Source organism: Giraffa tippelskirchi, chromosome 4 (assembly GCF_054371585.1).
Source record: "Giraffa tippelskirchi isolate mGirTip1 chromosome 4, T2T-mGirTip1v1.2.pri, whole genome shotgun sequence".
Lineage (NCBI taxonomy): Eukaryota > Metazoa > Chordata > Mammalia > Artiodactyla > Giraffidae > Giraffa > Giraffa tippelskirchi.
Window position 1 is genome coordinate 65,491,422 of NC_137278.1, and position 14,149 is coordinate 65,505,570.

General features: G+C 45.2%; 1 protein-coding gene across 6 annotated transcripts in view; it reads right to left on the bottom strand.

The window, feature by feature from the left end:
- SPTBN1 (spectrin beta, non-erythrocytic 1) overlaps window positions 1-14,149 on the bottom strand; it is a 206,786-nt gene that overhangs the window by 45,443 nt on the left and 147,194 nt on the right. For all 6 annotated transcript variants that reach the window (XM_081589621.1, XM_081589622.1, XM_081589623.1 and 3 more), the window contains 6 exons: window positions 11,336-11,509; window positions 7,569-7,660; window positions 6,051-6,131; window positions 5,572-5,687; window positions 2,299-2,411; window positions 988-1,175 (listed from right to left, as the gene is read on the bottom strand). In XM_081589621.1, coding sequence (XP_081445747.1) covers window positions 988-1,175; window positions 2,299-2,411; window positions 5,572-5,687; window positions 6,051-6,131; window positions 7,569-7,660; window positions 11,336-11,509 — 764 coding nt within the window. The remainder of the gene's footprint in view (window positions 1-987; window positions 1,176-2,298; window positions 2,412-5,571; window positions 5,688-6,050; window positions 6,132-7,568; window positions 7,661-11,335; window positions 11,510-14,149) is intronic.

Consider the following 14,149-nt stretch of genomic DNA (forward strand, 5'->3'; position numbering starts at 1 on the left):
TTATCTACTATATTTTGTTTCTTCAAAGGGGAAAATTCATCTGCTTCTGGAGAAAAAGACACTTCATGCAGCCTCGCAATTTTAAAAGCCATTTCTCTCCATTCTGATTTATGTGAAACACGTGTATGTTAGAGAAACCACAGTTTTGGGGTACTGCAGACCTCAATATGTGCCCAACTGTGGGGTTTTCTTGCAGTTGGTTACTGTTCCTGAGATTTACATTTGGGGACACAGAATGCTACTCTTTTGTTAATCAACTCCATCAAGATTTAGACATCAAACCCTGGATGATGAACTTGCTTCACAGCTGAATGCATTCAACAAGGATTATTTCAAACAACCACCTAGTGTCACTGTCAACAGGCTGCAGGGACTTCAGCCAGGAATTTACTACTGAGTGGAGTTTTCAGAAAAAAGGAGGAATGACTTTAGTCATAATAAGCAAGAAGTAAGATCCACCATGCTTATCAGGCAATTATGAATTTTTAAAACATGTGAACAATCAAATTTTGGGGGGGCAACAAGACCTGATCTGAACTGATATGAAACTACTTTTTTCTTCATTCACAACTTGTGAATATATACATGTTTTGCTACTGATACGTTAGTGGGCTTGATTATGAATAACAGCCTCAGACCACCCGGAGGCTTATAACACACAACATATCCGATATTTCTCTAAAATCCAGAAACGATGAAATTCTGAAACACAGTAGGCACAAGCGCTCAGGAGAAGGAACTGGGGACCTGCACTATTTCTTAGGATTCTCATGCATCACATGTCCCAGCAGCACATTTCTACTGGAAAGGGCTCACAGTGGGTACAATTTGTAATAAATCTCAGATGCTAAAAAAACACAGACTCAGATGAAAAGAAGTAGGACAGGCCACTGGGGAAAGGCATTCACTTTGAGATGAGACCATGTGAGTCAGAAAAGAGGGGCCTGTGGCTGTACGAAGGGTAATGCATTCCAATTTGCATCTTACTTGGGGGGCTTCTCCACAGTGCGGTAAGTGTTGAACGCCTGAAGCTGCTGCTGGACCCCAACGAGTGAGTTGGCAAATTTGCGATTGTTCAAAATAATGATGGTTTGTTCAATCCACTCCAGAAGGTCAGAGGCAAGGGACTCATACTTTTCGATCATTTTTTCTGTTTCAATAGCATTGTCAAGCACCTGTAAACAAGGGTTAGAAAAACAGAAAAGCAAGATAGTGTCACTAGTAAGGGGAACCTGACTGCAGCCCTCCAGGAGCCGGCACATGCTTAATGATTGGCTTTGAAATGGTTCTCCGAGACTTTGGCACTAAACTCCAAGAACCATTTGCTAATAGGCGCTCAGACTATGGCCATTATTTGTGAGCAATGACAGCTTAACTCAATTGTAATTGGTTCTGTAACTTCCCAACCCTCAGGCAAAGGGTTTAAGATCCTGAATGACTCCTGATGCCTGGGCTCAAAAATTCCTAGAGAAACAAAAAGGGCTCTATTTGGTTTGGTCATATTCCATGAACGCCCGTGGATTTTCCATTCCATTGCACTGGGAAGATAAGGTCTTCTGGTCTGAGGTGTTTTGAAATATATGGCAGGGGAACATCAGCCAAACAAAAAAATTTTAAAAGCCTTATTCTAAGGCCTTTTCAAGTGTGTTAAGTAGGATTTTCACATCCATAACATCAGGCAACTCAATCAGATTTTTAATACTCAATTTTCTGGCAAGGCTGTAGGGGAGGGGTGTTTCGGGTCTGTGTGCCTGTGTGCAGCATTGCTTAGTCGTGTCCGATTCTTTGCGACCCCATGGGCTATATCCCCTGCCAGGTTCCTCTGTTCATGGGGATTCTCCAGGCAAGAATTCTGGAGTGGGCTGCCATGCCCACCTCCAGGGGATCTTTCCAACCCAGGGATTGAACTCAGATCTCCCCCATTGCAAGAGGATTCTTTACCATCTGAGCCATCAGGGAAGCCCAAAAATACTGGAGTGGGTAGCCTATCCTTCTCCAGGGGATCTTCCCAACCCAGGAATTGAACCAGGGTCTCCTGTACTGCAGGCGGATGCTTTACCAGCTGAACTACCAGGGAAGCCCTGGGTATGAGATCCCCCCTAAACTTTCTTCCTAAGTATTTCAGCCACCACGCCCACCTCCTGTTGCTCTTTGGAATGGCAGGCTTCTGCCCACTTCCCTGCCATTGGAGAACTTCATCAAGAACTCCCAGCACCTCAATGTCTGAGGCATGGGGTGACACATTTAGACACAAACCTTCATTACGTCTCACAGCTTACAGGACTGGTGTGAGCTCACCTTTCCAATTCGTTTTCCTTCAACAGCCAAGGCCTTCATCTTTGAGAAGTAGTGGTAGTAAGTCACCACGTAAGTGATAATGGACTTCTCATCAGGGTGGTCCACACTGATATCTGTAACCCAGAGAAGATTCTGTTCAGTGCTCTCCTCACTGCATTGCCACCCAGGCAGCAGGAACAACCCAGAAGAGCTGCTCAACACTCAACAGGCCCGTGCCTTCATTTTTTGGGGCTTGAAAGTTCTGCCATCAGAGTGCTGATTGTAAGGCTAACTAACGAGGATCAAACCACCTCACCGCCTCTTTTATTATATCAACATTCAAAACTGCCTCCTGTTGCCAATAAAGACATAAAACTCTTAAAAGACCTGATCCTTTCTCTCACGAATCCTAGGCCACTGAGATGATGAAATACACACAAAACTACTACATGGAAATGAATAACATAGTTAGAATTGAGTCAGATAATTCAGTGATGTGGGTACTACCCAGACACACCATGTCCACCTCCCCCACCCCCAAGTTGCTCTGTGCTTCTTATTTTGGTCAATGGCACCAGAGTTTTTCCCAGTCACTAAGCCTATGGACATCTTTATCTCCTTGTTACTCACATCCAGTCAGTCACCAGGACTGAGACCAGATGATTCTATTCATGGAATCTATTGTCATTCTCAGGTCAGACTCTCACGGTCACATAACCAGACCTGAAGCAATGGCTTCCTCACTGGGTCTCCCTGCTACTCAATTCCCTTTGCACACTGCACCCAGCTGATGTTCCAGAAGCAGAGCTGTGAGCATACTTCCTTTAAGCCCAAACTACTCAAAAAGTGTCCTGCAGTCTGAAAAATAAGTCCCGAAGTCCTCTACAACTTCCCATAACTTTCCTTCCCTCCCCCTCTTCCTTTCATCCATCCATCGAATATTTATCAAGCTTCCTCTAAGTGGCAAGCACCATTCTAGACATTTCTCATTCTATAGTCTACTGGTTCTTCTAAGGCGCCATAGATCTGAACCAAACTGAACTATTCACCACCACCACCTCCACCCCAGCAATTTCCAATATTCCTTCCAGTTTCAACTTTCCTTTGCCTGAAAGGGCCTTCCCTACCCCCATCACATTCTTCTTAACCTCTAGGTCCAGTTTAGAAGCTAACACTCCCTCACAGTAATTTTTGATCCCTGCAGCCGGAATGACTGTCTCCTCTGTCCTCTAAAGGACTTTGTTTATAGTTTGCTTTCTGTCAGGCTCTATGATTACTTATGCACATTTCATTAGTCTTATAAGACTGAGTGCTATTCTGCCCCTCCTCTCCTCACGTGCTGTATATATAGAGAGTGAGTGGTCAATAAATATTTATTGAGGGAGGGAGCAAATGAATGAAGGTGGCCAGTCTTTGGGGTATGGCAATGATGAAGGAGGTACTCAATTCAGGATACACTGAGGAGAGAACACACGGAATGCTCTTTGCTGATATAGCAGGCTCTTTCTTCAATGTGCATTCACTTGTGCACCTACACTGCTGCCAGGAGGACAGAAGTGGATAGGGCTGTTTCTCTTAAAGACAAGACCACCGGGGCACAGGGTGGGAAAGCTCCCTGCCCAGGGTCACTAAGGCAGCCAGTGGAAGAGGGGGCCACAGCTACTCTTCCCACTCCAGGGCCCCTGTGACCAACTTCTGTGTCTGGCTCTGTCAATGTGGGCCCCACAGAGACAACTGGAGGAAGGTCAGGGAAAAAGTGCTGGCCCTGGCCCTGTGTATAATTTAATAAACACAAAATGGGAGATGACTGGGAAGGAGTGAGCAGGCAAGACATTTTTAACTTGTTTACAATTGTATTTAAACGGATGCTCTCTGGGACACCAGGCAACTAACAATAGCTAAGGACAACTAATAATCAAGATCAAAACCACAGGATGAATGACAGCAACTGCTTTTTTTAGCTCCTGTCTTCAAATGACCTGGGGAACATCAATCCCCTTTTCATAGTGGGTGGTGATTAGAAAGATCAACTAATGAGCAAGTTACTAAATTCTTTATCATAGTGATTTCAAAAAACGATTCTTTATCTCAGCACAAAGATCTAAGGCTCAGGGAGGATGTCTTTCCACAGTAAGGCAGGGGTTAAGTACAAAGATTTATCACAGCCAAAGGAATTTTAGTTTTGTGTTTATATTGAGAAATCACTTAAGGGCTGGCACAAAGATAATTTTATCTCAGCTTCCTGCAGTAAACCTATCAGTGAATCTGATGCACTGGAAAATAGCAAGAAGCCTGCCTGGCAGCCTCATGACCTCAACCTGCCCTTGGGGAGTTTAACTTCCTGTTCTATATTTGTAAGAACTTTAAACTTTCACTCACATACAGCTTTTTCTCAGTATCTGCTCACAGCTGAGGGTCTAAAAAGCTCCAGCCCTACAAACAAATTCTTTCGCATTTTGAACACTTCTCCACATTAGAAAACATTATGATAGCTCATGCTAACATGAAGCCTACAATTACGATTTTGTTAATAAAGGAGTTACAGCCCATTGGATTGCCCCACACAGGTCTGCTCTGTGTCGTCCACAGTCAGTCTTTGAGGTTCTGCTGCAGGGATCTGTGGGGCAGAGAGAAGTTGGTTCTGTGCAGAGTAGGGTGCTGCGCCACCAAGCACCAAGGAGGGACTGCGTGTTACTCTTTCTGCCACCCACAGGCTCCTGGTGCATTGTCCTCATTTAAGCTTTTCTTACTCAGAAGCAAATACTGCACAATCTGCTAAGGAGGCTCCTAAACCTTCCTGCCCCCAGGCCAAACCACCCTCTTGCCCCGGTGGGCCGACTACCACTCAACCAGCAAGTTCGGAGAGCCTGCTCACACCCTCTTCCTTAAACACAGAGGCTAAGCACCTATGGTGACTCCCCACTGCCTGCTGAATAACCTCAAAAAACTGTTACCTGTTGGGCCCCCATTCACCTTTCTGGTTGTATTTTTCTTACTGTTAAGCTAACACCACCCCCAATGAACTGTTAGTCCCCTGTTACGCCTTCCTCTTTCCTGGTTCCTTTGCTCATATAAATCTCTCTGCCTACCATGACCTTTCCTTTGGAACATGTTTAAATCATACTCATCTTTCAAGGCCTTTTTAGGTATAATCCTTTACACAAATCCTCAAGTAATTCATATACCAACATTAAGCTCCTCTTCCTTAGATAATTCCCAAAGCACATGGTGCCTGTAAACAAACTGACATGAAGCTGATTTTCTATTTACTCCTCTTACCCCTCGGCTCCTTACCTTCGGGGTCCAGGAGTTTAGTGAGGCCAAGGTGTTGCTCTGCCAGGTTAAAAGCATTCTGCAGATTGTAGTGTGCATTGGATTTCTTTAGTTTGTCAAAGTCTATCAGGTCAGGCCTGTGGAGAACAACAGTGGAACACAACAGAAACAGCAGCTTGAAAACACACCGTGAGACCAATGGTGTCCACTTAGGAGTAAAAGCCTATGGTATTATTTAATCATCAAACAATGAAACCCAATTTTTGAATAAACAACCTCAAAGTTTATTAAGAGAACTGAAGAGAATTGGCAGACTCGTTTCCTTTGTTTGGGGGCACTTTACACACTCTCTCCCACTCTCTTCAAGTGGAAGGCAGGGATTTCCACCGTGGTGCAACATCTAAGGCAACGGATGTGAGGATGGAACATCACCCAGGTCGGCTATACAAGGGTGTCAACGTCCTCCCCCCACGTGGTCAGCGTGACCATGAAGGACTCACCGGTGTTTGTGTATCAGTGCGTTGAAGGCCATGCCATCCCTCCAGCTGGTGGTGAAATTGTGAATGTTGACGTTGGGGTACCTAAGAAACAACACAAGGCAATTACCAAATAAAGGTCTGTGCTTTGCTAAATGCAGTGTTTAAAGAAAAGCCTGTTGGTACTGCGAAAATGTGAGACAGTAATGAAATAAAGACACTGAAGACAATCAAGCTGAAGCTAAGATCGCCTAAACTTCTGCTTGTTGAAAAATAAAAACAAATACATATTCACATGGCTTTCTTTCTTGGTAATTTCAACCTGTGATCTGTGTCCTCAATTGAAAACACCATGCTTACTGAGAAAAAGGCAACTCTGACTAGATGCCTCCAAGGCTTCCTTGCTTCATTGGCTTTCCACGCCCCCAGCTCAGCTATGAGAAGCCTGCAAACACGGATACCTGAGTGCACACATCACTTTGGGAGAGGAAGTAGCTGGGGTTACCTGTTCAAACACTCAGCTTTCCTTCTTCCTTATATCACTGAACTGGATGAAGTTTCATAAATCAAGTACCTTCCTGAAACACTTCCCTATAATACTTACCAATAATCAATCAGCTACTCTACACCACATTGATTATTAATAACTTTCTATCCGTGGTTGATTAAAAGTTCATCCCTAACTTGATCCCTTTACTAAGCCTTACACTCTTTATAGTTTCCACAGTTATCACTGACTGATCACGCCCATTACAATTACAACTGTCCTCCATGTAGCCCTGACCTACAAGATCAACCTGGGGGACTTCCCTGGTGGCCCAGTGGTTAGGACTTTGTCTTCCAATTCAGGGGATGCGGGTTTGATCCCTGCATCCCTGATCAGTTGGGGAGCTAAGATCTCAGATGCCTCATGGCCAAAAACCCAGAACATAAACAACAAAAGAAATATGGTAACATATTCAATAGAAACTTAAAAAAAAAAAAAAAAAAATCAACCTGGGACAAAACCAGTTCTCAATTAGTACCTGGGAGCTTCAACAGTTTCAGTGAGCAATAAACAAGTGCAGTTCTCTAAAAAATATCTTCACTGAAATTTCAATGAAAGAATAAAAGGCAGGCAAACTCAGATAATGTACAGAGACTAAGTTTGTACATTACATTTGTCCACTTAAGTTTACTGCACAAAGCTTCCCAAAGCACAGAACTTAAGAGAGGAGAAAGCCCACAACTTTTACAAATACCATGGATGAGATTTTTAAACACAGTTTCAGGGTTTTAAAATTCAAGATAAACTTCTCTCTGGAACTTCCTTAATAAACAAACAGAAGGAAATTGATTGTGCAGATGACAGGTCCAGAATATAAATCAACTCATTTCGTCCCAAGAGCTAGCTGAAATGTCAGCGTCTCAACTGCTTACAAGTTAACAAGACATCTCAGTGGAAGCAGTGGAAAAGATACTTGTCAACACTGGTCAAGTGATGACTCTGGTAAAACTGAGTCTGGGGAGAAGCAGCCCCTAAGCCCCTGGGTTCATGCTCACCCAGCTGTCTTCATCTGGCACCACAAGAGCAAAGCATCCTTGGCAGATTTCTTCTCTTTGTTGTCTTCAGTTTCTACACTGATATCCTGGATCTAAGGTTTACAGAGAAATATTAGACTAACAGATATGTCAGGTCTGCATATACATAATGAGTAAACTTTAGGTCAACACCCAGCCTTGCAGAATGTCTACCCTGAGGGTCAATGAAAACTGCTTTCTGAAGCCAGGGTTTGCTTTTTGGAAATAACGACCAGAATTAGGTTCTCTACTTTGCACAAAGAGTAAAGTGAAAACTAGTTACCTGCCATGACTTCCTAGAACCTATTAGGGGTCATTTCTACTCCCAGCATAGCCCATCTTTCTCAACCACGACTAGAATGGTGGTTGGTATGGTACACTTTGAATCCCAGCAGACTCTAGGAAAATACTGTTTTTGCACAATCAAAGATTTTCCACACCAGAGTCAGTGAGTCCTTTGTTGATGAGGACTGTGTATGCACCATTTCCTGAAAACTGACCCAAACTCTCCAAGAAACAGTGCCTTAAATGCTGTGCTTCCATGCTCTGTGCTACATGGTCTGAATATTTGTGCTCCCAACTCTCATTAATTCTTATGCTCAAATCCTAATCCCCCCAAAAGGTGATTATGAAGAGGTGGGGACTTTGGGAGTCCTGGGCCTCATGAATGGGATGCGTGCTTTATAAAAGAGGCTCCAGAGAGCTTCCTAGAGCCCTCCACCAAGTTAGGGTACAACGAGAAGTCTGCGAACTGGAAGTGGGCCCTCCTTTGACCATGCTGGCACTCTAGTCCCAGACTTCCAGCCTCCAGAAGTATAAACAATAAACGTCCATTGCTTGGAAGCCACCCAGCCTGGGGCACTTTGTTTAGCAACCAGAACAGACTAAGACAGCCTATATTCGTAAGTCACTCATAGTCTGCTGATTCTCAACAGGAGCCTGGTCCACTGGGACCAAAGTCAGACTTCCTAGGTTTGAATTCAGGTTCCCCCACATATCTTGTGTCCTTGGGTGAGTTCCTCGGCTTCCCCTTTGAGGAGTGGCTATCTCAGAGCACTGCTGTGCACTTGAAGAAATGCAAAATATGGAGGGCTGGGCTCTTAGTAAGGAAACCTACATGTCAGCTCTTTGGATCATGGGCTGCCTACCAGTTATGTGATTTTTAGACAAATGCTCGAAACGCCCTCCTGTCTTCAGTTTCCTTGACTATACTAATAAAATGTGGAACGGAGTGGGGGTAAATGGTATTGGCCTAGAAGGCCATCCATTCTCTCTTAGTTCTAACCATTCCAAGCTTCCCAGTCCTGGCCCCTGTCAAAGGTCTTTCCACCTAATCTAGAAACATACCCCGGAATTCTTTTTAAGAAAAAGAGGTAGGAAGAGGATAAAACAGAGACACGTGTAAGATTAAAAAGTTAGAAACTTTCAACTAGGAAAAACACCTAGAAATTGAAATTATTAACGTTTCTAAAAAAATTCTCCAAGAGAAGTCTTGAGTTTGCATAAATTCTAAACTACAAAGAGTATGCAAGAGTAACCCTCACTCAAGAGGTAAGACACAGACTTACCAGGAAAGCAGGTGGAATTTTACACATTAACCCCCATCAGCTTTCCTCTATCTCAGGAATGGAATCTGTTTTCAGATTTGATCTTTCAGAAACAGAACCTACCCGTCTGAAACGAAAACATCTCCCTATGTGGACTAAGCAAACTCGAAGACCTTTATTCCAGTTTCTCACATCATCTTTTACTCTCTTTTAAAGGGAAAGCAGCATAAAACCTGTCTGTCACCATTGGTATTTAATGCACACCTGCCATACACATCAGGGCTGTCCACACCTTGGGGGCTCTTGGACACACACACAGGTAATAAGACCAGGTTGTACACTCAGGAGCTGGGGGGTGGTGGGGAGACAGGTCTCTGCAGTTACGTGGGGAAGCCTCACAGAGGAGGCAGAATGTGAGCTGGGCCTTGGCTGGGGCGGAGTCAGTAAGTGTTTGTAGAGCAGGGGATGGATTGATAAAGCTGCTTCGGGAGGCAGAGGCATGGCAGACACCAATCCCCGCAGGCCATAAAGTGACATAAGCCTGTGTTTCTTTCCTCAGAGGAAAGGGAGAAAGTACATATCGGCATTTACAGGTTCAAGCACAGAAAAAGGCAAGCTGGCAGGAAATTAGTCAGTCAGTGACTCAACCCAATTCACAACCCAAGGGCTGTGGGCACCAATCTGCTGTCAAGGGAGGCCATCATCAGGATGCCCTTCCACGCTCTGATTACAGGCCAAACGCAAGAGAAATAGAACTTCTTACTCTAGGGAATTGAGGCAAGGCTCAAGGAGGGGCCTGCTCATTTCACCTCTATTGGCCTAAGGCCAAAAGCAGTGATCATTGAATTTAATGGTGTTCACTCTATTTTCAAATCATTCAGGAGCCAAATGACAGAAACCTATAGAAGAGTTCTGTTTGCAAAGTAAAGTCACTCCATTAATAATGTCCTCTTCAACAATGGTTCCTGGCCTCAGTTCAGTTCTGTTCAGACCTATTTAATCAGAAGCACTCGGGGCTGGAACCTGGGAACCTGAGTGAGTAAAAAGCTTTCCCAAGAAGTCAGATGATCGATCAGTCCAGGCTTAGGAACCCCCATTTAGGGAGTGTCTCTGAACAGCTCTGGGTTAGACCCCTAGCCTCCTTCCACATACCCACCCACAACACTAAGCTAGAGCCCAATCCCAAGGGAAGCGAGAAGGAAAACGACAGATTAGAGGGTGATTTCAGCATTTTAGTAAGAATATAAAGGGAGGTATATAATATGATTTCTGTTGTGGCCCTTTGTTGGTGAGATTTTTATTCACCTAGGGGAAAAAAATCAATCAAACTTCATCAGAGGGGCTTAACAGAAAGGGAAGCACAGAAAACAGTCTCCGAGGAGAGAGAACTGTTAAGACTTTTGTTTGCGAAGTAACCTGATGCTAGGTAAGAAGCGTTTCCTGCATTTCAGATTTTAATTGAAAAGCAGAAGTATGAAGCAACAGCCTGGAGAAAGAACCAGTCATCAGGCCGGAGGTGCTGCACAGACAGGAAAGGCTGAGCTCTCTCCTTAGCGGTCAGAAGCAAGCGTGGCAGCCCTGCCTGGCCTCGTGATCTTTGCAAGGCTCCTCCCTCCCCTCACAAAGTGAAGCAAATTGACAGAATGACCTTGAGAGTGTTTCTATAGTTATATCCTTTCCCTTGGGTATAACAAACCCATAAAATCGTCAATTCAAACAAGCATAAGGCTTCCGCACACCCCCTTGAAAACTGCTTCCTTATACCCGAAGGAGAATGAGAAGGTGAAAACAGAGCCCACACAGGTGTCACGATCCTATGCAGCTTCGCCTAAAATATTCTGCGATGCATGCCACGATCTGTCAAAGTTCAGTCTACTGTTAGTAACCTGGCGTTGACCACATCTTTACACCTCTGCTCCTGAAAGCTGAGTAGCAGACACCAGTGGTGGGCTGAGACTAGGTCCAGAAACCCCCTTAACTGCCAAGAAAGTCGAGACTTTCAGGGGCAGCAAAACTGAGGGAGGAGACGGCAGCTGCCACATGCCCAGAGGGCAGCCGAATGTGAATATGATATGCAGCACATTTGACTCTGAGATGCCATTTCAAAACCTGGTCCTTCTGGTCCCCCTGGAAGGGGAGCCCAGTTTTGCAGGGATGCTCACACTTGGCAGGAAGGCCCGGTGGCCAGGCCGAGTCCCTTACCTGGAAGCGCAGGATGATGGTCCAGATGAGGCCGAGGGTCAGCCGGTGGTTTCCATCCACAATGTCATGGGACCCCATGTTCTCAAGATGGACTCTCTGCTCCTTCAGGAACTGAAGAGCCTTGTCCACATTCTCCAGACAGTGGATGCGCATTCGTCCCTTGGTGGGTTTAGGCTAAAACAGAAGAGCAGAAGGTAGAAACAGATCATCCAGGAGGGCAGAAACCAGCTCAGAGCTACAGCCCAGAGAGTTCACATGGGCCCATTCACGCAGTGCTCTCCAATCCACACCAAAACGTTAAAAAATATATGTTCATTCAGTCCAAAAACAGTGTTTATCTAACAGCCTTAAAAGAGAAAGTTTACTTAAGGGATGGTAACCGATCACTCTTCAGAGGTTTGTTTTATCATGGAAGCAATATAATTTACATGAGCATGGAAGCTGGAAGTTCAGAGAAAAAGGAGCCAAATTTTCACAAAGAATTTCATAGCTATCACTGCCATCCATGGAATTTTTGCGGATGCATGGCAGAACACCGCTGAGGATTTTCTGGCTGCTTTAAATGTAAAAATTTGCCACCTGCTGGTTTGGGTTGTTTCCTAAAGTTGGCTGGAAATGAGAAAGGGAGGACATGCTACAAAATCAGGAGAATTTTCAAGTGGTGGTTTGTGAGGATGAAGGGGGGAGTTGAGTAAAAGGGTGTGACTTGATGAAAAGATAAAGGAAAGAAAATACAACAGTGGTCTAATTGGAATACCCCAAAATGTCTGTTCCTTTTATTTAGTTATATTAAAATCCAAAAAAGGCCCTTTCAAGGTGAACATTTGAAATAAACAAAGCAATAGATAAAGATACACACTCAAAAATCTTCAACAGGTCACTATCACCTCCTGTGTGTCTAGAGCAAGCTCATGCTTCCACTGCTTGGCTCCACCCTTCCTACCCCCCTTATCACCCATCACTCCCCCCTCTACAGAGGCTGCACCTCGAGCTGACCTCACAAGCCCACAAAGCTGCCACCAGGTTGCGCACACCCATCCTGGCTCAGAGATGTACCTGATCTGGCTGCCATCCTCTCTCCTGAGACATCTCATCATACCCCACCTACCTTTCGAGGTTCATGTCAAGGCACATCTTTCCTTCTAGAAGTCATTTCCAACCACTTCAACTGTCACAGGACTCCCTTCCCCCCAAACCTATACATTTGTGGTCTGGACCACATGGTTCAGGAACTCATCACATATCTTACATTTTTGCTGTTACTGCACATGTACTGTTCTTATTACTTTCAACCCAACTACTGGCTTGGGAGCATGGATGATGCTTTATACTCCTGCTATACCTTAGTGGCCTCTGGTTTGGTTCAGAGCACAAGGCTCACACACAGGGACTGAATACCCCCAGGTGGACTGGGCAGGGTATGTGCTATGAGCTGGCCTCAAAGAAGAAAGGCAGTCAGGTGTGCGGCAACCTGGGCACAGGCAGGTGCAGGTGGCAGTGGCCCTATGGTAAGGTCTTGCCTGTTTCCACTTTCCCGTCTGTAGGGGAGATCCTCTGTTATGTGCTGGATGGAAACAAACAGAAGATAACTTGGGTAACAAATGACCACTTTAAATACCCAGTTTCAGGATGTCATTTTCTTCCTTGACTTTCTCTTCCACACACAAAAAAAGGACTAGCGAGCATAGAGGGATGTGCCTTGACCCTGAGGAAATAAGATGACAAGCAGAGGTCTTACCACAAGTGGCAGATTCTTTTTTCAAATGACAGCAATGGAAAGAGAAATGTCTCTAAAAGTCAAGCTTTTCTCACTACAGTCGGCCCTTTGTACCCAGGGCAAGTCCTGGAACCAATCCCTCTGAGCACTGAGGGAAGTCTGCATTACAAGGTGACAAATCTACCATCCGCCAAAAGAGGCAGTCTCTCTGAGAAATTCACAACTTACATTCCAGGAATGTCAGGAATGCTAGGATCCATGATTCACGTTAGGTCAAGTGACAATGTTACAGCAAAATCAAGTAATCTGGCAAGGTAAGAAAAAGGTCTGATCTAAAATGTCCATAAAAGGGGGTGGACTCCATCTAAGATTCTTACAGTGACCCCCCTGTTCTCTTCCTGTCAAGGTGGACAAGTGAGGTTCCTGCTGAAACTTGACCAAAGTCGAGGGGTATGGACTCACTGCCTCCAAGAAAGCGTGTGAATTCTGGGGGGAGGGCTCCTGTCATTCTTCAGGGCTGTTCTGAGGCCTCTTCCTCTCTGCAGCCTGTGCCCTGACCAGCGAGCCCCTGACCACACAGTGCAGGTTGGGCCTGGGGCTGCAGAGTGGCAAGGATGCAAATGTTGCACTAACAGTGGCAGATAAGTCTCCCATGTCTGCCTCTGAGTGGCCAGAAGAGGTTGTATCCTAACGCATTGTGAGAGGAACAGTGTGGGTGGAATTAGCATTTGTAAAGTTAACTTGTGTATGAAGTCAAGTGAAAGGTTCGTCGCTCAGTCAGTGTCTGTGTGACCCCATGGACTGTAGCCCACCAGGCTCCTCTATCCATGGGATTCATCGGGCAAGAAGACTGGAGTGGGTTGCCATGCCCTCCTCCAGGGGATCTTCCCAACCCAAGGATCAAAATCCACGTCTCCCACTTTCAGGCAGATTCTTTAGGGTCTGAGCCACCAGGATCAGGACTCCCAAAACAGAGGTCGCCCAAATCACAAACCTAAGTCAGCCTGCACCGGAGAGAAACACCTGTCAAGGAGCCTGAACACACAAGGGCCGCTCCCTTGGGAAGAGTGCTCCACCACTGCTTTTGAGGCACCACT